The 23,309-nt window shown below is 48.3% G+C and overlaps 2 protein-coding genes across 4 annotated transcripts in view; one reads left to right on the top strand and one right to left on the bottom strand.

Annotated features, from left to right (window-relative positions):
* The window catches only part of LOC135898354 (neural cell adhesion molecule 2-like), a 542,388-nt gene that overhangs the window by 111,069 nt on the left and 408,010 nt on the right, over nt 1-23,309 (top strand). The gene's annotated exons all lie outside the window — the stretch shown is intronic.
* Nucleotides 12,525-23,309, bottom strand: part of LOC135898434 (zinc finger protein 235-like) — a 113,873-nt gene continuing 103,088 nt past the window's right edge. The window contains exon 8 of the mRNA XM_065427363.2: nt 12,525-15,483. Within this exon, the coding sequence (XP_065283435.1) occupies nt 15,089-15,483 (395 nt within the window). The 3' untranslated portion in view covers nt 12,525-15,088. The remainder of the gene's footprint in view (nt 15,484-23,309) is intronic.

Here is a 23,309-nt window from a genome sequence, read left to right as displayed (position 1 = left end):
CTAAGTGTGATTCGCAAAGTTGGAGAGCACTTTCAGAAACCCCCATTCCATTATTCGCCATAAAGAAAACCTTACGTGTACCTCTTTTTTCGAGCTCGAAAGAAAGCCCGCGAAATACAAAAAAAAACACGTGACGAGCGCATTTGCGCGCCGCGATCGTGCTGCTCTCAACCGTGCTTTCAGTGAACGAAATCAGCTCCGGTATTCATTCGGCGGCCCCGTTGCAGCGGCAGGCCGATATCTTGGCGGGGGTTTTTCGTCCGCGTCAGCTAGTTGGCACCCGGCGACGACGACTTAGTCCCAATCTGATAAGATACTGAGATGGCGAGTCTGCTTTGTCACTCAGAAGCAAAAGAGAAATACAGGGAATAATGTTTCGCCGCGAGGTGTTGGCGGCTGTGTGTTGCAGTTTCCTAATGAGGATTTTGAAAGCTGGAAGCAGCGGTGAAGCACAGTTTGTCGTGTGCTCTTCTTATGCCACTCTCATGCGAGACTGAATCTTTGGTGTAGTGATTACTAGCACTGCAGACATGCCGTTTACAAATGAAGAGAAAGCAGACATGGTTCTGGCTCTAGGTGCATGTCATGGGAACAGAAGGCGCGCTGCAGACCTTATGCAACAATGGCACCCAGGCAGGCGGCCAAGTTCAGTAACGATCCTGCGTGCCTTCGAGACGCTGCGACGGATGGGCAGTTTTACGTCCACACGACACAGAGCACCTGTTTTTGACGAGGACTTCGAGACGCATATTTTATCGCTGTTCGCTCTGGAACCCCAAGCAAGCGTGCGCAGCGTGAGCGAGGATACCGGAGTCTCCAGGTCATCAGTTTGGCGAATACTGCGCAAACACCGCCTGCATCCGTACCACGTACAGCTTCATCAAAATCTGTTGCCACGGGACTTCCAAAACAGGACCGATTTTGCTAATTGGATTCTGATAAAGATGCAGGACGACCCGGATTTTTTGAACAAAGTGATATGGAGTGACGAAGCTAGTTTTTCGCGCAATTCACAGGTGAACCTGCACAATGCTCATTACTGGAGCGATTCAAATCCCTACTGGGTTTTACAGACGCAGCACCAGTACCAGTGGTCATTTAGTGTTTGGTGTGGACTTTTCGACGGTAGTTTGATCGGGCCTGTGTTTTTCGACCAGACGCTGACAGCAGATCGCTACACCAATGATATCCTCAGAGGACCCGTTGACGACTTCCTTTCGGATCTACCGCTCGCCAGGGCCACAAATGTGTGGTTTCAACACGATGGCGCCCCCGCGCACAGCAGCGCCAAGGCTCGGACCTGGCTCGACGCAGCGTTCCCGCAGAAATGGATAGGACGACTAGGTCCCGTGAACTGGCCAGCCAGGTCTCCTGATATGACACCTCTGGACTACTTTTTGTGGGGTCATATCAAGGACAAGGTGTACAGCACACCAACTTCCACACCGCAAGACCTTAAAGACAAAATAACGGAAGTCTGTTTAAACATGCCTGAGGCTGTCATACGAAATGCAACGGCTGATTTGGTTACAAGATGCCAGAGCTGTATCGTCGCACAAGGTGACCTATTCGAGCACTTTTTATAATTGGTAAGAAACCGAAATGAAATGGAGTCAGGACAACCGCATGCCACGGCTGTCATCGCCGCACAGCCAAGCCATAAACCGCCACTTTTATTTTCTTTGCAACTGGCAAATAAAACTCCTCTCATTTGAAAACTTCGAGCTTGGCAGTCTTTATCGCGACTGCAAAGCGCAGCGCACTCGCTGCAATTTACACCGTCACGCGCGAACTGGCTGACACGGCCGAAGAAACCACCACCAAGATATCGGCCTGCCTCTGAAACGGGGCCGCCGAATGAATACCGGAGCTGATTTCGTTCACTGAAAGCACGGTTGAGAGCAGCACGATCGCGGCGCGCGAATGCGCTCGTCACGTGGTTTTTTTTGTATTTCGCGGGCTTTCTTTCGAGCTCGAAAAAAGAGGTACACGTAAGGTTTTCTTTATGGCGAATAATGGAATGGGGGTTTCTGAAAGTGCTCTCCAACTTTGCGAATCACACTTAGTGTCTAAAGTCAATATTAAAAATTTAAAAAAAATTATCTTAATTACTAGTTAAGTAATTGCAATACAAAAAATTTCCTGTGGTGCGCCAAATGCCTGTCACCAATATGCAGGTAGTTTCACTCTCCTGACCCCAATATTTCATTTTTAAACCCTTGGTTCAAGTTAGCTGGGACACCCGTATATCAATATGCCGCGAGACAGAAGAACACCGCAGGACAAGGCCAGTACCGACGGAGATGAGGTAGAGGTTGCTCCTCGCCGCCTTGGCAAATGTCACGCTACTGTAGGTTGCCTTGCCTTGTAAATATCTATAGATATACGTTTCCGTGTAACATATCTTGGTGTAGGTGTTGGGTACGCTGCCGTTTTCATCACACAGCATGGAATTCCGAAGCGTTCACCGTGTTATCGCGTCTGCGATGGCCAATCAAGCACACCCGACCGCGCAGTCACCTACCGCGCAGCAACCGTCCCCGCTTTGTCGCTTTGTCATCTTGTCGCTTCCCCGAAATTCAGGCACCTTCTGTGACACAGTGGACGTGGACCTCGAGGATTGTATGTCGATGTATCAGCGTTTCAGCAAACAAAACAGGTGGGACGACACGCTTGTGGTGGCGAATGTCATGCTATATCTGAAAGGAACTGTGCACGCTTGGTAGCACATGCATGAAAACGACCTGACCAGCTGCCATCTATGCGAGCAAATATTGAACGACTCGTTCGGCAAGCCCTAAAGTCACCAGCTAGCCGCTAATAAAGAGCTTGGCTCTCGCACCTATTCATCAACTGGATCATAATATTCGTATATTCAGAATGTTCTAGAGCTTAATTTGTCGTTATGTTGACAGTAAGATGACCGGCAATATTTAACAGCTGCTGCACTAACTTGCGTAGAATTCAATGTATTCTCTTTTTTATGTAGCGCAGCTCTTAGGCACCCGTACCTGCTGCGAGTGTTGGCGTTTTCGTTCGTAACCGAACGAAAGAGCACAGCTCAAGATGAAAGCAAACGCTGAGCGCAGCGGGAGATGAAACACGGTGATAGCGAAGAGAACGCGAGGAGGAATGCTGAGGAGGAGGTTATGGCGAAAGCATGAGAAGAAAAGCGTAGTGCCGCGAAAGACGGGGTTTGCGGTTACGATGGATACGAGATGACGCCAAAGTAGCGTGCGTCATCCGTATGAAAACAAAGCACTGCATGAGTGGAAGTCTGTTTGCGGCGGCTGCTGTGACTCATGCCCACGCGTCACCTATATGCACTGCATCTCGCGATCTCGCGATCTCCCGATTAACGACGCAGATGCGCCACACTTCACTCCATTTGCAACGTGCCGCATGAGACAGATTTATCGCGCCAGCCAATATACCGCGAAATGAAAACACGTATAATGCTGTGCTGAGATTTCTCATCAACGAGTATCGTAATCGTCAGTGATTTTTTTTTCTTATGCACGGTTTGCCTCGCGGCATACATATTAAGTGAAATGCGTGCTGTCCTTCTTCGCGAAGACGCTGCATACTGTAAGTGGTTTATGGAACTTGTTGTTCATAATTAACTGTTCGTAGTCTGTGGGCTGGTCTCTCTTGTGGCCTTTGTCCCTAGACACAGCTACAGCAGATGGCGCATATGCGCTGCAGTATTCAAGCTTATACTCCCAAGATATGCTTAGGATTAGCGCATAGCACGTCAACAGCGGTAACTATTGCCATTATTCAGGACTACGCATTGCCGTTGATGCAATTATCGCTCACGCCAGGCAATTTACTCCGGACCCCCTGCCACGATCTCGCCTTTCTTCCTGCACAAAGACCCCGCCCGTCATTCAGCGGAACTGTATGAGCACATCATCCTTCGCTTACGTCAGAGTACGTACATCCAGTGAAGCTGTTGTTTCTTCGGTGTTGTTTGAACCGTTCTCAAGTAAACCTCATGACTTCAGCACTTCTAAAAAGACTGAACTACCATGGTTTCCACTGAAATAACTTAGTTTAGTCCTTTGTACGAAAACTACAGCAACCACACAGACGTCTGTACTGATTGCTCGACTACATCTACCGGTTTTGGTGGCGCTGAGGTTATGTCGACAAGAGGATCAAGACAGCACTTGTCGTGACGTGTATGGCCACAGACCTCATGGCACTAGCTTCGCGGTGCACTTAACCTCATTGATACAGGAACTCCTGCTAAATGGCTCATGTTTTCCGATTCAACATCGGCTTTACAGTAAATGCCAGAGGTTCTCCACCATGAGGCTCACGACCAGCTGATGTACAAAATCGTGAAAATTTCACCACCACGTAAGTGAAGCAACAGCCCTTGAACTTTGTTTTTGGTGGCTACATGGCTATCGTGGGATCACTGGAAATGATTACGCAAACAAGACTGCTCGAGCCATACCTCGACGAGACCAAAGTGTTCCCCTTCCACTCTCCCGGACATATTGCGAGGGAACATCGACACATGGCACGCACATTCTCGTTAGCAACGTGAAACACGCAAAATACAACAGGTATACAACAGGTATGAATGTTTTCCGCTCACTTTAAAATGTAGTTGGCAAATGAGCGGCTCTATGCGCAGGGCTTCGGTGAAAATACTAGTCGAACATGGTTAATCAACTGCAGGAATCTATGATCAGCTTGTTTTAAAGCGAAGCTTTCTTTGCCTATTCTCCCAAGTTTCTGGGCGCTGCTGCAATAGGGCTCCTGCATTGCCCAGGGGGCGCTGTGAAAATGGTGCTAAAAAGCGCCCTCTATCCTGAGCTAGGTAGTACCAAGCTCGGTTATCTGCTTCGAAAAGCACGTTTACAATATGGACCCGCCACTTTCGGTACTGTTGTACCACGGCTTGCAGCGAATATCGAGCACCGAAGATTTTTTCAGGGGTGGCACGCTGCGTAAGGCCAAGAAATTATGCAACGCCGAAAACGTGTACGCCGTTCAAGAACTAAGCGGCGAAGTTTTAGCGCGGTGCCAATTGCAAGTGAAGCGAGTCGCGTACGAAGTTGAACTTCAGGTAAGGTTTGCACGCTGATAGATTCAGGCGCACAAACGCGAGGAGATGCTTGCTGTAAATGAATTCACAGCAACGATAAGCAAACATCATGTGTACGGAACTGCTCGCGTGCGCGATGGCAGCGGTCTTTCAGCATGCCGCTATGTATGAACTGCTCGAGCGCACGATCGTACGCGCCGCGATGGCAGCGGTCTTTCGACATGCCGCGAAACGGCGGGCCTCCTGCAATCTTTGTTGACTGCATGCTGCCAGGCAAGTAGTTATGCCTGCGCTGTAGTTGCGGCCATCTGTCCCTTTAGCAACCGATAAATAACTGATGCAATGCATATGAGCTCGCAGTAACGTATGTGCGAATCGCGCTGTAGCGCGAGCTCGTGTGCTGCTGGCTTGATGTAGCTTTTAATGACAGCGCTTGAACATCGATGTGCTGCAGTCAATACTACCTTGCTGCGCTGCCTCAACGTGCTGGCTTGAGGTCAAGGATGAGCACATTTAACTCTCTAACCATGCTGCTCGTAGTGGGGTAGTGAATTGTCACCGAATTAGCCCGACCATTTGTGGTCATTTGCACACACCTGGTCAATTCACCACTTCGCACCAGTCGAATTGTTAATTGTTGCTGTGGCCGGGTCCAGAATCGTGAATCACAAGCCGTGCCTGCTGCTATGTCGGTCTGCCGTTGGGACTGTAGGTGCAAAAGACTGAATTTTAGAACACAGATAATCAAGCAAGCTTCAAGACAGGCGAAGCAGTCAGCTTGGCGCGAAGTTTCGCTTATCCAGCGCGACGAACTGCAGCTATCCAGCGCGCCCGACGCTCCGCTTAGTGAGGCCTTGAAGGAAAACGGTAGAATCTGATGTTGGGATTCAGGCCTTCTTGTTCATGGCAGTCCACGACACAGCAGTAACGACGGTGACGCTTTTGCGAGGTTGAGCAGGTCTCTCCCGATCGGCGTCGCCGATTGCTTCTGCTTCCAGCATTGCGTCCCACGGCACACGGAGAGTCTGATTTCGTTAAACTATAGGCTGCGGCCAGCTCGCATCGTGGCCGGCGCGGTCTGTGAGAAGTGACGAGCCTTTTCGCACTCGCAACAGGGCAGAAAGAAGTGCAAATCTACGCAAAACTCGGGCTAGAAACGTGCTTCGCCAAAGCCAGAGCTCAATACTACCTAAGCTCGTAGTACCCAGATAATGTTTCTCGCCGCCACCAGGCGCCGCTGCTATACCTTAAGCTCCAGCGCAAGACGCCCATGGTCTTGTAGGTTTCTTGCAACAGCACTAGATGGCGCTCGCCTCCACGCATCTCGGCGGGCGCCGCTGCGGGCCGAGATGGGTAGTTTGTACGTAGGCACGTGTGCTTGCTTTCCTATGCGACAAACATGCAGGTGCTGCGCGAATACACAACGAGCACGTAAACATGGGCCATCGAAATGGCTCCAAAGCGTGCACTAAGCGTCGAGAACACCCAGGCCCGGAACAAGCGTTGCCCGGAACAGGAGCGTCTCCGCTACGCAGCGAAACGGGGTGCACACCGCGAAGGTATCTATACAACCTAAACCTACATTTTTATAACTGCGAGTCGACCTAGTTAGAACAGATTCATTTTTTTTTATTTTTTGTGCGCAAACAGACAGGGACGAAGAAGAAGAGCAACACAAGGACGAGCGCTCGTCCTTGTGTCCCCGTTTGTTTGCGCACAAAAAGTTTCCACATTTTTAAGCATGAGATACTTTTAGATCCCATCGCCAGCAACCTTCAAGTGACCTTGAACCAAAGGCCAGAGCCATGATTCGGGCACGTGGCGAGAACAAAACGAGATCATCCAGGCAACCAGTCAAAACTTCAAAAATTGCGGTCTGTGGCTCCCAACCTTTTCTACAAAAGCGCATTACATACACTAGTTAGTACCCCAACAAGTTTAAAAAGACATGTTCCTTCCGTGTTCTTCCTAATGTTTGTTCCCATTATCACTCAAGCTGTAACTTCTAGTACCTTGAACTTTTATTTGTCCTTTCCAATAGCGACGTTCAAAAGGCAGATACAGAGCCTTTTTCTTTGTCACACTTCTTTGTAATTTTTTGGCGCTGAGCGCTGAACTCCAGCTGTCCGTAGCTTCCACGGCGCGTGTTTTCTTTCACCTCGAGAGATGGCGCCACGCTTCGTGCGCCTCCTTCAGGCGCTTCTACCCGCCGCAGTGGCTTAGGTTGTGCTGCTAAGCACGAGGTCACGGGATCTACTCCCGGGAGCGGCGGCCTCATTGCAATGGCGGCAAAATGCAAAACATCCCATATCCCGTGCGTTGGGGGCAGGTTAAAGGTCCCCCGGTGGTCAAAATTAATCCCGAGTCCCCCACTACGGCGTGCCTCATAATCAAATTGTGGTTTTGGCGCGTAAAACCCCAGAATTCGATTTATTATTCTTCTAGCTGGCCAATACACCTGTATCCCTGGCGTCTTTCGCTGCTTGTCGTGCGGCCTTCAGCCGGTTTTCTTCTTCTAGGGGCGCAGCGTCCACGCGGACCAGTGCACAGTATGGCGCGGTGCGGTGTGCTGCGGTGTAGCGTGGTGGGGTGCGGTGGGGTGTGTCGTTGCAAACATGCACTACACCCATTTTAAGATTGCGGCTTGTACCATCTCCAACTATTCTGTTTTGCCGGTTGCCATTTCATTCGTACATCTACTCTCGTTTACGGACGAGCCAGCAATTTTATAATAATTAATTGAATTGCGTACAAGCCCACAATTCAATTAAAGTCCAACACTTCCACCACGATATGATGTGCCATGTGAGGCAATGATAATGCTCAACTCGCAGAGATTATGAACAATGACACACAACAACTCCTCAAGAAAATACCTCTCCATGTGTGTTCTGTGGACCACGCATGCGAAAAGCAGTGGTGCACACAAGGTGACGTCTAACATCAACTCACCACTTTCGTTGAACTCTGAAGAAATTACACATTCGCCGCCAACATCACCGCTAATTATCCTCAGTCAAAGCAAACAGCATACAGAGTTTCACTTATATGGATTCCCACAGTGTATGGGGTCCGCATATTTTTTTTCTTTCTCGCTCTTTCGCTTGTCTGCAGTTTCCACAAGGTGCTGCTGTATAGGTCGACGTAGGTAACGACCCACATAGTCTGGATTTCACGGCCAAGTAGCAAAACCGCGACAAGGCACCCAGATTGAAAGCGAGCGTTCCTGTGGCGAACAGTGCGCGAGCTTAAGGACCTCCGGGCCAGGATCCATCAGCATGCACGGTGCACAGTGTGGTCCTCGGCGGTCACAGAGCACGGCTCCGGACCCTGCTCGTTTCCAGGGGTCCCGCTTTACGACCGAGTTGTAAAAATGGGGAGAAAGAAAAAGGGAGCGGGCGCGCGCGCGCCCGCGATAAGGGTAGTGCCTGTCCCGGCTGAACAAGAACGAACTCGAAAGAACAACAAAAAATCGGAACACACCGCCGTTGGCTGGCGCCGCCGCCTCCGGCGTGGTGAATTTGTAGAACACGACGGATCGTTTCTCAGTCTCAGTTTCTTCACGATTCGCCAGTAAATCATCGAGGCAACAAGGTGAAGCCGACTACAAAGTACGCCGACGCCGCTCCGCCGAAAAGGCCACGGGGAGAAGGGGGAGGGGCATTAAGGCATACGCGCCTTTCCGGACATACGCGACCGCGTGGACTGACGCACAGAGTAGCAGCAGCGACACACGGCGCGCTCGCTCGGTTCTTCTGCTGCTTATCTCTCCGATGCCAGTGGTCAGTACCGGCCGCGGCTTTGCCTTCGGAGGTCCGCTCGCGCGGCACTTACGGCGCGACGAAGCAGACCTTGTTTAATGGCCGCATCTGACACTTATTTGCCGAGAATACCAAGTGGCCTTTGAGCTGCGGGCGCGGTGAGAGGTGAGGGCCGGAGGTGGCTGGGACCCTCGATTCTCATGTCCCCCTCCTCCCCCACTTGCCTCCCCTCCAGCGCATTACAGCCTACAAATATTTTCTTTATTTTTGTCTACTCTTTTTCGTCTTTCCTCTCCGCACGTTATGCTTCTCCTAGGCCTCTAAGTCATGAGATAAGGCTCTGAGCGTGTGGCACGTATGAAGCTTCGGCCAGTGCGTAGAGTCGCGTATACCGGTGAACTTCAAGCAGCGCTCAGCGAAAAGCCCATATGGCATCCGCTGCTAAAACGAGAGTATTGCATGCCTTCTGCGGTGCGGCGGCGGGTTGTCAGTGTAAAAAGACTCACCGCGGCGATGCCAATCTTTAGCCAGCCGCGTACACTGCAACCGCGTTGGCGTTTTAGTCTTTCAGTGAGACCGAGGAGGCGAATTCTTGCTTGCGTTTACGAGGGCATGCATGTGGCAGGCATTAAATCATTGTAGGGAAGGAATTATCAAACAAAAGAAATACAGTGTTCCATAGTCCTTCTAGCGAGCAAGCGGTAATCCTTGGGAATTATAGGATACCGATTAGTTCCAACATCGTTCTGATCTGAGGCCGCCGACGCCAGTGTGTTATGTGAAGCATGGAGATGTGTCGCTCTAGGGGCGGATAGATCTTTGATTTTCGGAACAATCAGAATACCATGCGCAGTTCATTTATGTCCGGATGCAAGCATATAATAAATACACCCTAAAGTTTGGTCTTTTGATGCATCTCAGGTATATTACCTACTCCTACCCCACCTCCTCCACCTGTACCCCTCATGCTTTCTATAGCCCGCCTTGCTTATGATGGTTCAATTATTATTTAGTCAATTTTCTGTCGTAAGCACTTACACGTTTACATAATATCTTACCTTTAAAAATGGAAGAAATTTCTCAACATTGTTGGGGAAGCGTTCGTTGATCCTTGAAATCACGACAAGCGGCGTGGAATGACTCCGGTACAGATGCAGCCTAGAGAACAGAGGACCCTCCAAGGCAGATGTCCAACCCTTGGATACCCTTTGGTCATGAGACAGAAATTTGCGTCAGCTAAGTGAGACTGCGTTCGACTGAAGAGCCTTACGACGAGTAAACAAGCGCATAAAGCTCAGCATAATCCCAGCCAATTGCTATAAATCTTTACATTAACGCAACGTGCACTAGCTACAGTTACTCGAGCTATTTTGTCACATTCCACACTGCAGGTCAAAATGGCACCACTCATTGACCATGTCCGCTCGTTACTTGGTGACTTCAGCTGTGATGGGACTAAACATTTGTTGTTTCAAAATTTTACGTCAGATAACTATTACATAGAATTGCCATGTAGTCGCGTATATACCGCTTACACCACGCACAGTACCATGCAGTAGTTTATTGTGTATGAATACCTTATTGCATCCTTGAGTGTTGCACACCTCCAAGTCTAATACGCATCCTCGCTCCCTCTTTTTCCAGACTACTTTCTGTAAGACTAGAAATTTTCACATATATAGGGGACAAGCTTCTTCTGGAAATAATCAACCGCTGTAGCTATACGTCGAACATAGATATTGAACGGTTGCCTTCGCACAGTATGTTTTTTCTCTCTTTATCGGCCTAAATTGTAAAGCAATCCTATATTTCTAAACGCAGAAGGGAACAATGGTCTTCTCAAATGCCGAATAATTGCTAATTGCGACAGTTATAACGCAATATTTGAATGAATGCGATTCGTTTGCAAAGTCAGAAAACCATCTGAATCATGAAGGACAAAGCTTAATTAAGGTTATTTACCCACGCCTTTTGAACTGCTGTGTTTACAGTTCACAAATACACTATAGCCCGAATTTCCCCTAGTAATTATTGTAGGAAACAATACTATGACTTGAACCAGAGGACGTATTCTGCGACGATCACTTTCGGCGACAGTGTCGCCTCGGCGATAGTATCGCCGTCAGGCGTGGGCTGATCGGCTGGTGGAGCAAAATCGGATGACGTAGGGCTCAACCAGCCAATCAGCGTGCGCCTGATGGCCTAGGCATTGCCAAAGCGTTAGTATCGCCGAAGTGGATAGCCGCAGAATACGGCCCCATGTGTATGCACCATCGTGTGGTATGCAGACCGCTAACCAGTGTGCATGCAACAGTCATGCCAGCCGCGGATGCCTGAACGCTGCCCTGGCTCTGGCAGGGCCGGCTGAACGGAGCGCGAGGGTGTGTCCATTTGGCTTCATCGTTTTTGCAGTCAAACGCACCGCACTTCTTTGTAGATCTTTTGACCTACCGCGCACTGACCATGCACACGCCGTAAATACCAGAACAGCACGACTGCGTCGATAGTGCTAATGCAACATGTATGAAATTACGTATTATACACCATATGACTTTCTTGCATGAAAACCGTCTTGAGAGTTTCTGTTCATAGCCGGTTGCCGACATTTGTCTATGCCCATGTAAATCATAGGACAAAACACACTGTCCACGCGCTTCTTAAACAGCACCGCAGTTCAGGCAAGTCACCATGGTTTGCTTTCTCAAATGTATCCATGGTTGTTTTCTTTCTTGCTCTGCAGATGAAGCGAAGACAAATTCAGCACACCTGCCTACAAACTGTACACAGTTGAACTTGCTGGTGCCTTATTCTATCTGATAAGGCAGAATATATCTCCAGAGCACAGCTAACCTTCCCGATCTCTGCGAGTTTGAAGCAGCTGCTTCTTGGATTGCGCTTAACATCGTACCTTGCCGGAGTAACAGCATTTCACGAAACATTTTGCGGTGAAAGCAATAAGTGATTATTGTTTGGATCAATCTAATACCTTATCACTTATCTCTTTCCTGCAAAAAGGCAAAAAGCGCCCCTTGGTGCGAACGCTTGCAACCTAGATCACGTGCTGCGGCCTCTGACCTTACTGTGACGCATGTTACTGTCGCAGATGCGGCAGGCGCGACAAACGGTTGAATGGTGCGGACAGCGGGTCAGTAAATGTTATTGCCAAAATTATTCCGCTGCTGCCGGAAGTTAAGAAGGCAACGAGCATCGACTCAAGGAATTTATGCGCAGCGACAATGGGAAAGCGAACGACGCGGCCGGCATGTAGTAAAAGAGGCAATGCTTTAACCGAAAATTGGTTTACGCACGGAAAAATCTATAACGCTTGCTGCGCTCTGCGTTGTAGGGGCTAAGCTATACCTCTTCAAATAGTCCAATGGTTGTTGGCAATAGCAACTCCTCATCACCAGCAACGACTTTTGTTGGCTTATGTGATATGGAGGCTTGCACCTACTACAACACAAAAATAGTATGTTTAGACTCAGGACAAATAGCGTCGCCATAGATTATTTTTAATTGAAAACCACTTGGTATTCATGAAGTTTTATCTGAGGAGGCTGAATGCATAACATTCCACGCTCATAGCACCCAAATCAGCGCTGTCACAAGGAAGTACCTTCTCGCGTTAGCCGAGGTTAGTCTGAATACCTTTTTTATAAGCCGAGGATGTACGAAATTAATAGACACGTAATACCAGCGTGTTTCGACTCTCTGTCAGCGTTTATTTCCATCCCAAAAGTACTAAATACAATGCAACAGGAAGACAAGGCACATAGGTGAATAGACTAGATAATCGTAAACAACTTCTTCGATCTCATCTTTGAGCTTATGCACCCTGTCGAGCACTGAAAGGCTTCGCGTGAGACTTGAAGAGGACATTTCGCACTGAACAGGCAGTGCGCGAAACAAAACTGACATGGCCATACGGATTCTGGGTACCCCTGTACACACACATCACTGTTCGTTTGTCCATTACAGCTTTGGAATCCGCGGCGCGTGAAGGTGCATCATTAGCATCTTTCTCAATAATGGACAAGGCTCAGCTCAATCATTCCAAGCTATGCTCCTCGCCGCATCCCCCCCCTCCCGCCCCTCCGGCACCAGTTCTGTTGCATGAAGTTTACATTTGCTGAACATATCTGTTACAATGGCATGCGCAACGCTGCGTTTTTCTTGTTCAGTGCACATTTGAGTTGATACGAGGTCGTGAATGCTAACTGGAATACCCCGACTGCAGGTTGTGTACCGCAAAAATGGGCCAACTCCATCCATTGCAGATAGGTGTTTTAGCAGAAAAGCTCGTTGCTTTGATGAAGCTGAATTGCTTTATCCTATAGCATCTGCAAAAAACGCTCGACATGTAAGGCATATTTCGGTGTTGCTTTCTTTTTTATAATTCACAGCCTCGTAAATATTTTCGGAATGTTGGAGTCGTGCAACAATGTGCTGCGAGACGACTATATACAATATGGTGGCTATACCTGCCTTATAAGTGCACCTTATATAGCTACCACAACTCGCACAGTGCATCCAATAATAAAAAAACGTTCACAAAGCGTGCAGCAAGGCATCGAAGTGACATTGTGTATCACAGGAGTTATGCGTAGAGCAATATATTGTCGCGTGTTGAGCTGCCGTTACATTGAACAAAACCATCAAGATTGAGAATTTTCTTTTCCTTTTTTCTTTTTTTTTACTGCGAAGTCACCACAACGGTTCAGTGACAGTTTCGCAAGCAGAAGGCACATCGTGAACATAGTGTCATGATTAGCGTCATACGGGTAATGGCACTGGAATTTCTCTCTTGGAATATCAATCCTAGTATACAACCTTCTATTGCACACGATTAAAACACATTGAACAAGACAGTCATAGGAACAGTACCTAGTGCGCATCTCGATGTCTGCTCTTTATGACCGATTTCGATTGCTCTCTATTGAAGAGAGAATGCTGGATCTCAACTGAAATGCATAAAATTCCGAATTCCATTACTAGAACGTCCAGATTACTGGTACCCCCCAAAAAAGTTCCTTCCTCATCTTTTCTATAGCTGCAGTCGTGTTATTCAAAGACAGTACATGTTCGTGCTGCATGCCTGTACATGTATATGTGTTTTCTTTCGTTATGTTGCCAAACTATACATTACTTAACTCCAACCATATTACGAGCTCAGTAGCACATTCACTGTACACAATGGAATATGTGTTTATAAAGGTTAGGTAGTATCTGTACATGTAAGGCACAGTTTAAAGCACTGGCGTACAGGACATCGACACAAACTATTTTAATATTGATGCCCAATAAATGTAAGGCTCATTAGGAATGCTAGACTTCACAACACTTCAAACTATGACCTTCGCACAGTTTGTGTTTTAGTCATGAACATGGCACGTGCTGTCCTTCTTGTGGTTTCATCGGAAAATACTTTTTGGTTACTGGTTAACTTCAAAGAGGTGCTGTAGCTAAAGGCACATTTGGATCATTACACAATTTTTTTAAAGCGGCCAGCCAACGAGAAGACGTTATGTGGCAAAAAGTCTGCACTATCAAGCGTTGCATTCTATTTTTGATCTGCGTTGAACTGGAGCCCAAAGTGGCACTTCACGTCTGGCACAATTAAAGACTAACCTTTTACTGTGCTTGTTACATTATCACCGGGAATACAGACATTACAAAAACGTAATGCAGTTTTTCAAAGTGTGGGGGAGCCTATCTTTAACATAACGTCGTGACCTCACAGCTTCTTCTTTCAAACTTTAGTTCTTGCTAAGGTATTAGCGCTGCTATGTACATAAGTTCTATTTTGCTTGTTCCATCAGACGTTAGTTTACGTGACTAACCACAAATCATTTTTGTTATATACGTGAACGCCAAAGTAAAAAAAAAACAAGAACATTCAATGCGCTGAAAAGACTGGCCAAGAAAATTATGTCGCGTGAGCTCGTGGCCTCACGTATAGATTCTAACACACTGTTCAAGTGTGTACCAGAAGAAGTGAGCGTACAGCTGATGCCACTCTAAGGAATAAGGGCGGTACAGAACTCAACAGCAAAATTGTCCCAGTTCGTAGGGCACTCCAGTCCCAACAGCGCCAGCCACGGCAAAGCACGCACAAGAAGTCTGAGATCACGCCATCTTCTCTTCTTCATTCTCTCTTTCACATCGAGGACCATTCCAGAGGTGCTGACTCCAGGCTACGCGCGCGCACAAGTTGAGTCCATTACACGTCGAGTCAACAATACCAGCCAAGTCCGTGGGCGTGTCGTCAGGGTGTGAGCATGGAGGCGCCTTCCAAGAACTTCATGGTCGATAAGGAAGGCGGCAGGAAGGCCTGAGCTGACTGCCGGTAGCGCATCATCATCTGGTCGAGCACACCGAACAGGAGCCGTGGGGGTGGAGGTGGCGTGGTGGGTGACGCAGCGCCGCCCAGGTCGAGGTTCGAGCGCGAGCTGCCCTTGCTGTCCTCGTTGGAGTCGAGCGTTGGGGACTTTGGAGGCTCCGCCTCGTAGTGGCCCGTCTTGGGCGAAGACGACAGCCCGTTACCGGCCAGGGTGCCCAGGCACGCCGGGCAGTACCCGCGACCCAGCAACCGGCCAGCGCCGCCGTTTGCGTTGATGGAGTAGGACTTGCCACAGCCCGAGCACTTCTCCTGATGTTCACCTGCAGAAGCGATGGAAGTAAAAAGGAGAAGAATATCGTTATTTCAAATTGTTTATAGAAACATCCGCGATGTTTTCGCCGGTTTTAATGTGCACAATGTTGTTGCATTATTCCGTTTTGTTTCGTTTTCTGAACGGACGTGTTACTTGTTGGTGCGAGCCATCTTTGAATAGATTGGTCAGTTGGCCAATGTAGAACAAACTTGCAACAAACAGATCTGGAACTCACAACTAGCTCTAAGTTGCTAGGTAATCACCCACTAGGTTACACTAGAAGGTAGCCACCCTGCTACGTATCAGCGCTAGCGTAAACCGTCTTGATCGTTACCAGTGATTCGCGTCTTGAGCCGTTTCTAAGCAAAAATACATCGCTACGCAATTCAAAAATGGGAAGATTCTGGCTTCCATTGTGGCCCAGCGCACAACATAAATATTCGTTGGAGGGTGATAGCTGCACTTAAAAATAGGTCTCGCGTAAGAAAATTTTTGTGAATACTGACCCTGGTTTACCGCTTGGTCAAACAGAAAAGATGCACACGGGGTCCAAATGTAGACCTTGCTTGTTATCGAAATGACTAAAAAATTGGTATGTAACGGGCATCCGGTTGCGCAGTCCAAGTGGTGTATCGGGATAGCCTCACTGTACCAAGCGGTCGCGAAAATCATCATGCTCTGAAAACAACTTGAATTTTATTCTGACATAATACAGCTGTGTTGCAGCAGAAAGGCATCTTATATTAAACATGATTCAGGGCATACAACCAAGAAGAAGTGACATATATGTTTTTTTCCTTCAATACAGAATCTACTTTAGTCGTGGTGGCCGAGTTCCCTCTCCCCACCTTCTCCACTCCGGCCCCTTCATTTGTTTTTCTCTTTGCTTACACTGTGCAGCACAGTCTCCTCCTATGTACTGAAGGCGCCTGCTTGGACAACTCGCCTTTGCTTTCGTCCCGAGCTGCGGTGTTGCAACTTTAACTCTGCATAATTTCGCACTAGACAGAAGAGGGTGGCGAAAGAACACCTGGACGGCAGCAAAAAAGTGCAACGGGGTAGGCCTCTGAAGAGAGACCGCAGACAATGAATGGCATAGAATGGGAGCAAAACGAGATAACATCTTGAAATCTGTAGCCTGTGAAAGGCGGTGGCAACAAAAGTAGCCATCAGTCAAGGCAACCACGTGAATCGTTCACCGCACTTGCGCATTCATTTCCCACAAGAACCGGTATGCGCTCCACTAATGGCTCCTAACTACTCAACTGCTGCAGCGCTTAGTATTCCGTCGAATGGAATAACTGTGCTGTGTGCCGTTCGCCATGCCAAGTGTCGGCCACGATTATGATACTTAGGGTTTATTTAAATTAATTACCCCAGCAAAGCAGCTACCGATGAAATAAAGCCGTAACATGCTGGTAACCTTTTTTTTTTCACTGGTAATGCTTCCTGCACGTTAGCTCGAAGAAGGTCTCAGTAACTCGGTATATACTACCCCCTGTGTTAGCCAGTGGTCGGTTAAGCGAATCTTTCAGATTATCGCTTATACCCATACACGCCAACACCGTGGCATATCAGAGATCTTCTCTGTGTGAAGCCTAGCTATTAAGTATAGCTTTTCTTTGTTGGAGGGCTCTACGGGCCATATATTTTGTGCGGAGCCTTACGCGTGTCACCCTGATAAGACGAACTGGTTCTGTAAGTTTTCTTGCTGTTCATAAAGTCATTTCAGCGACGATTTAGTCTCTGGCACGTTGTTAACAAATACAATATGAGAAATTTAGCGGAAGTTTTGTATTAAGCTATCGAGAAATGAAAGCCGAACAGCAGGAAGCGGACTATACTTACGTACACAAAACAAGTATACAAAAAAAGTCTGACAAGTCTGACACATAGTTCTTCTACCCTGAAGGGCAAAACAGATAGCTCCTGCATATCATCAATCCCCCTCCCCTTCGTCCTCTTCTTTTCTTTCTTCTTTTTTTTTAGATACATACATTTCAGGTGCCGATAAGTGGTACCGAATACTCCTTTTTATATAGAAACAATACCTAATAAAATCGCAATACATGAACATGCGTGGAACGACGCTTCAAAGAACGAAACAAATGCGACAGAAATATGCACAATTACAAAAAAAAAGATGTCGTATAAACACATGTAGGTAAACATGAAGTAAATAGCAAATCAGGTCGCATCTGCCGTCGGCGATTATTGAGCGACGCTTGTTTTATGCGCCCTGTCAGTGAGGCATTTAAACGAATCGGACAAAAAAAACGCAACAAAATAACGGCGAAAACGCTAAAGCATTACAACTATATGTACGGCGCACGCACCACACAAAGGAAGCAAAGTTGAGCCGAGCACGAGCGCGTCCTCTTTTGCGCAAGAACGCAGGGGCGTTGCGCCGTTTCGAAATCACGTTTCTTGTGCGGCACGGTCGTGCAGCTTATACGCTCGCGCACTACTGTAGGGAGAACCAAGTGCGCCAGAGAGACAGCGATGAAGACGACGACGACAACGATGGCATGGGCGTGTATGCCGCGTGCGTTACAGAGCAGCACGGGCCAACCATTAACCGCGGTGAAGCGCACGCGAGAGATAGCCGAAAGCATTCGCCCCTCGACAAAGATGTCTCGCAACAAGAGCAACGACTGCGGCAAGAGTGCCCCAAGGAAGCGCCCGCTACGTTTGTATACGTGAGGCTGAGAGGAGACCAACACCCACGCTGTCTTTTTGCCTCCCTTTTGACGCGTGTAATCGGCCGCCCCCAGAGCATTACCAACGTCCGGAACGAACCGGCATGACTCCCCAGCATATATATATATATATATATATCCGGAGCATTCCAATTCAAGTGAATGAGCATAAAATATATGAAAAATAGTTAGAGCACTATAGGATACGACTAAGAGCGTAAGGCAAGCCAAAAGAAGCACATTGAGGGACACACAATTGATAAGTCGTAAAATAGATTACCAACCGCTTTTATTCGCATATAACATGCGCTCACTGGCGGGATCTCTCTGTCACACCATTAATTAGCCACGCGAAAGGCCTGCTCCGAGGCCAGCTTACGAGGGGCTGTGAAACTATGGCATGGATGATTTGTAATATTAAAATGCAATGACGGGTAATGTGACAGGTACAGGGGTTATTTCGCGTTTAGGAATTCCTTGATGTGATACCTTCAAATATGAGATCACATGATCGTTGTCCATTCTTTATTTTACCTATTATTCGTTAAGGTCATCGACGCGGGCCGTGACATGCTTCTTCATCAAAAATTACTTCTGCATGCATCAGTTTCATGTAGAAATCAGTAAAATTAGCTGAATTAGGACTGAAACGTCCAATTTTCAGATATTGGAGATAGTCAACCACACCCGTAGAGGTATTGCCATGCTCTTAAGCGTCTCTGCGAAAATTATTTAAAAAGAAAATTAACATGCTTGGTCAAATCTATTTAAAAAAGCCAGAAACATAATATCGTAAGACACTGTGACCCCTTAAAAAGAGCTTGCTCTTGCCATGCGCTTGGCAGACACGTGTTCAGGAGTTCTGCGCCCAAATCAAGTTGCAATTAGCGGCAAAAGAAGCATATACCCTGTACATATTTTCGAAGCTCATGAACATTAGGCGTCACCGCTTCTCGCGTCTTCGTCTCCAACGTCACGAAAGCCGTTGCAGGTGAACAGACGCTGCCTATACCTTCGCATATAAGCGACACCCGCGAGGGCAGCGCGCATGACCTGCGACTAGGTAAGTCTCCGGCAGGTAAACCCACCGAGACAAAGACGATGAGGGACCAGACATACACACAAAAGAAAGGAAAATAAGAACTTAAAATGGAAATACGGAAACAAAACGCAAACAGCATTCTGAGAACGGGCAATAGCGAGACTATGCAGAGTATGGTGCAAGAAAAAACTGAAAGAGAACAGCATGACGAAGAAGAAGAAGAAGGCGCGGCGGAGAAACGAAGCGCGCTCGCGCGGAGAAGGCGCGGCGCGCGCGCGCGCGCGCTTTCTTTGCGTCCCGACAGGGCGTGCTTGTGGGAGGGGGAGTGTCGCGCACCGCGCCTGGCGCGTGCGGGCAAGTGAGCGCGCTTCGGTACGGCACGCTTCTGCGGCGGTTACACCCGCGTCCAAATGACGGCGGGGCAACGAGAGAAAATGGCTTCGCCACGGGAAACCGCGAGGAAGAGGCAAGCAACAGAAAGGAAAGAAAAGAAAACGCGAAGAGCGAACGGTAAACAAATGACGGAGGGAAAGAAATTGAACGAGAAGTGGATGAAAGACTAGAAAGGGCAGCATTCCGGCCGTCCCGGCTGCAGCTTCGTGTGTATATAGTGCCGCCAGCACGCACGGCCGCGCACTGTCGTTGGCAGTGCGCCCTTTCGTGCCCTGCACGCTATGCATGGGGAGCGAGGAGAGGAGGAGGTGGAATGGCAGTGCGGTGTCGTGTGTGCGATCTGCGCGAGGCTAGCTCGAATACATACGCCTTCTCAATTTGTAATCCGGGCGCGCGCGCACACGCGCTCGCGCGCCCGTTTCGAACGGGCGACAGGACTGCGTGCCTTATCGCTGAGTGAGGCGCACGTATACTATAGACACACTCGCCGGGAGCGAAGACGCGCGCATAGCGCTGCGCCGGCGACGCCGGCGATTTGTAGTCCTACTCACGCGCGCGCTATAAGAAACGTGCGCCCGATTCCGGCTGGCGATGAGATGCGAATACAAGCGCTAAGGCCTCTAAGGCCCCGCGTACAGCTGTCGTGTATACGTTCCAGACAACTCTGTTTATTGTGCGAGGAAGGAGATACAGCCCAGAAGGTGAGCTTTAAGGCGAAGTCCCCGATAGAGGCGCTAATCGCGAATTTCGCCGATAACGGCGACATGTTGCGGGTGAGTTACGCGCGGTTGTTGTGGCTGCTGTGAGCTTTGCCCGCGGTAGAGCGTTGTCTTTTTCTGTTCGGCAAAAAATTTGGCAAGTGTAGCCAGCTGCGACTGTGTATCTTTGCTATTAAGCGGACGCGTGGGCACAAAAACTATTGGAAAGAAGAAAGGACTGAGCCCGCTCAATTTTGCTCACTTTGTCATTCAGGATAGAATGGCCTTTGGTTGACCATGGGACAAAAGAGTAAAAAGAAAAGAAACAGAGAAATCGCCTTTTACGAAACTGATTTGTTGAAAAGTAAGCCAATTAACAGTCAGGAGGTGGAGAGGTCTCGTATTTGTCACGGATGATTTTCTTTTCGATGTACTTTAGCTCATTATTCCTTCGTCTTCTACAAATGTTCGGCGTCAACTTTCAGTGTAAAGAATTGTTGTTCAACGTCTTGAAGTGGTTGTCGCATACGTTTTTAAACGTTCCGCTAATGACGTAGAGGAAACTAGAGAGCATATCGCGATTGGAGGGCTGCGGCGAAGGTAGGACACTGAAAACGCTGAAATTCAAGCCGAAGGTTTCTTTTTGAGACCACACTGCGCTTTATTTTACGCCTATGGTAGCGTTATGTAGATTTTGAAAAAGAGGACCGAGTATCTCTGGCAGTGCGCGTATAAGTCTGTATACAGAACACTTTCATCCTCTCAGCGTCCAAGCGCAGTCTTCAGTTTTTCATTTCTTTTTTTTTTCTTTTTTTTCGGTGAGCCCGAGCAAGCGCTGAGAACAACCGCGTCTAGTGCCTTGATAGCGGCGGGGAGCGCGGGATAATTATTAATCGCCATTTGTTTGCCGCGTCTTCCTCGTCTCTCCAGGTGAAGTTACCGTTCAATCCAAGGTCCTGATTGACTTTTGATTTATTATAGACTGCTGAGCTTCCCTTGGGTAACTATATGCTCTAAGCGGCCTCCTCAAGACCGCTCATCAGCATTCCATTAGTACAATCGCGACTACACGCAGCAGTCGCCGTTGGGAGCGTTCATCCGTCTTGGTATCAGCGGCACCCTCAATATAGTGGCCGTGGGATACGGCGAGCAAAACTAAGAAGAGATGCAAATGGAAGCGACAAGGGAATAGAAGCGGTATTGTCGACGCATCCGCCTCTGTATCGCAAGTATAGCTCCATCTTCAGTGCTGAATCGCTTCGAACAAACGAATCGGTCAGCGGCTCTTCATGGAATAGAATCTCTCTACCGTTAAACTTGGATTTGATTGCCGCTCAGGTTCCGGCGTCCTTATAGGAGCTTATAGGACCCACGTCTCCCCAAACGCGTGTGGGACGCGTCGACGAGAACAGTCTGGCTGGGAGAAAAAGCAGAAAACAAAGGGCGGCTGGCAGGAAATGCAAATTCGCTGTGAAAGCCGAAGGCGGTGGTCACCGAGCAGTAAGTGGCCTTCCCTCCCTTGTTATCGCCTTCTAAGCCGGCGCGACCGTAGTTCGCGGTACATACGCGTCTGTTTGTATATGAGCGGCAGTACGAACGCATAGGCTGTCCGACCCCCGTTTCACAGTGGGTGGTGGGCGAGCCAGTGGTGCCCCTCCAGCCGGAATATAAATGGCTCGGTCCGTTCCCAAATGACGGTGTCGTACCAGCGCGGCAGATTGACTCGCAAGCGTAGAAGGGGCCACTAGCCTCGTGGAAGCAACTTGTCTCCTGGCAGAATCAGTCGCGCTCTCTGCGGTGCAAGATGCCGCCATCTCTGTACGGCGCAGCATTAAATGAGAAAGAAGCCGACAGCTTCGTTTCGCCTGCAGTGAGGACAAAAAAAGAAAAGAAAGCCGTACTCGCAGGTACCAGAGTCTTGAACTTGCAAGCAAGCAACAGGCGTTTCGCATACAGGAAACGAACGATCTCGGCACAGCGCAGAACGGGTTGTCGATTGCTGTCGGCCCCGCTAAGCAATTAGTCGACCGGCGAGCAAAAGTGCTTTCCTGTGTTTCCCGCCTTGGGCAATTTCTCTCCCCACTGTTCACAGCGCCGACAGCGCTGCTTCTGCAGTTTAGTGCATAGCGGCTGCTCTCTGAAGTGCGGGCGCGCTATGGGGAGAATGACCCAGCTGCGTTCGACGCAGTGTGTGCTTCGCAACTTCAGGCAGCCAACCAGGCCAGTGTCCTTGTTCTTTTCACGGCCAAGGCCTCGCCTTACAACATACTCAGCGCTACTGCTTCAATCGCTATGGTTACGTCTGACCCTAGTCTCATTCATATATTCCCCCAGACTTTACACGCGAACATTGAGGTGCGTCTTTCTAACAGCTTTTTCATAGCTCTCCTTGGGGTTTACGTTGTCCACGAGCCTCTGGGTGAGTGGACGTCCTCTGTACGTGAATTTGCGCACTGCCTTTACTTTTTTTCTTTTTCTTATTCTTTATCTCCATGTCACTTTTTGAAAATGTAGGATAGCCAGCCAAATGCGGCGACATTGGTTAAAATACCTTCGTTCATTGTACCTTAATTTAAATTCAATTTCAGTTCATTTTATTTAATGTTTCAATGATACCACTGTCTAATTTTCTTTGTCTTTCGCAAGAATTCATTCCTTTTGACTTTGTACTAAACTTCGTTTTGTACTAACGATGTTAGGAACGACTCGGCGTAATTTTAGACCATAACAGTTGGTAAATACACAAAGCAATCTTCCGAATCCCAGCCTTGTATGAACTAAAAGCTGGAGCAATGTGTCTAGAACAATGTGTCTAGAAAAGCTGCGGCAATGTCTACCTAGAAGGACTTGCTTTATTTATTTATAGGAGGCTGCGAAAGATCGCTTTCCTAGCAACAAGCGGCTATATACACGAGGCAAACCGGCACTGCCCAATTGTTAACGCAATAACTGGCGTGTCCGGCTCTTCTTTTCCTGGAGTAATTACTTCCGAACAAAACTA

This window comes from Dermacentor albipictus, chromosome 4 (genome assembly GCF_038994185.2).
Source record: "Dermacentor albipictus isolate Rhodes 1998 colony chromosome 4, USDA_Dalb.pri_finalv2, whole genome shotgun sequence".
In the NCBI taxonomy this organism is placed as follows: Eukaryota; Metazoa; Arthropoda; class Arachnida; order Ixodida; family Ixodidae; genus Dermacentor; species Dermacentor albipictus.
The sequence above is the reverse complement of the archived record's forward strand: the minus strand, read 5'-3'. Positions and strand labels throughout refer to the sequence as shown.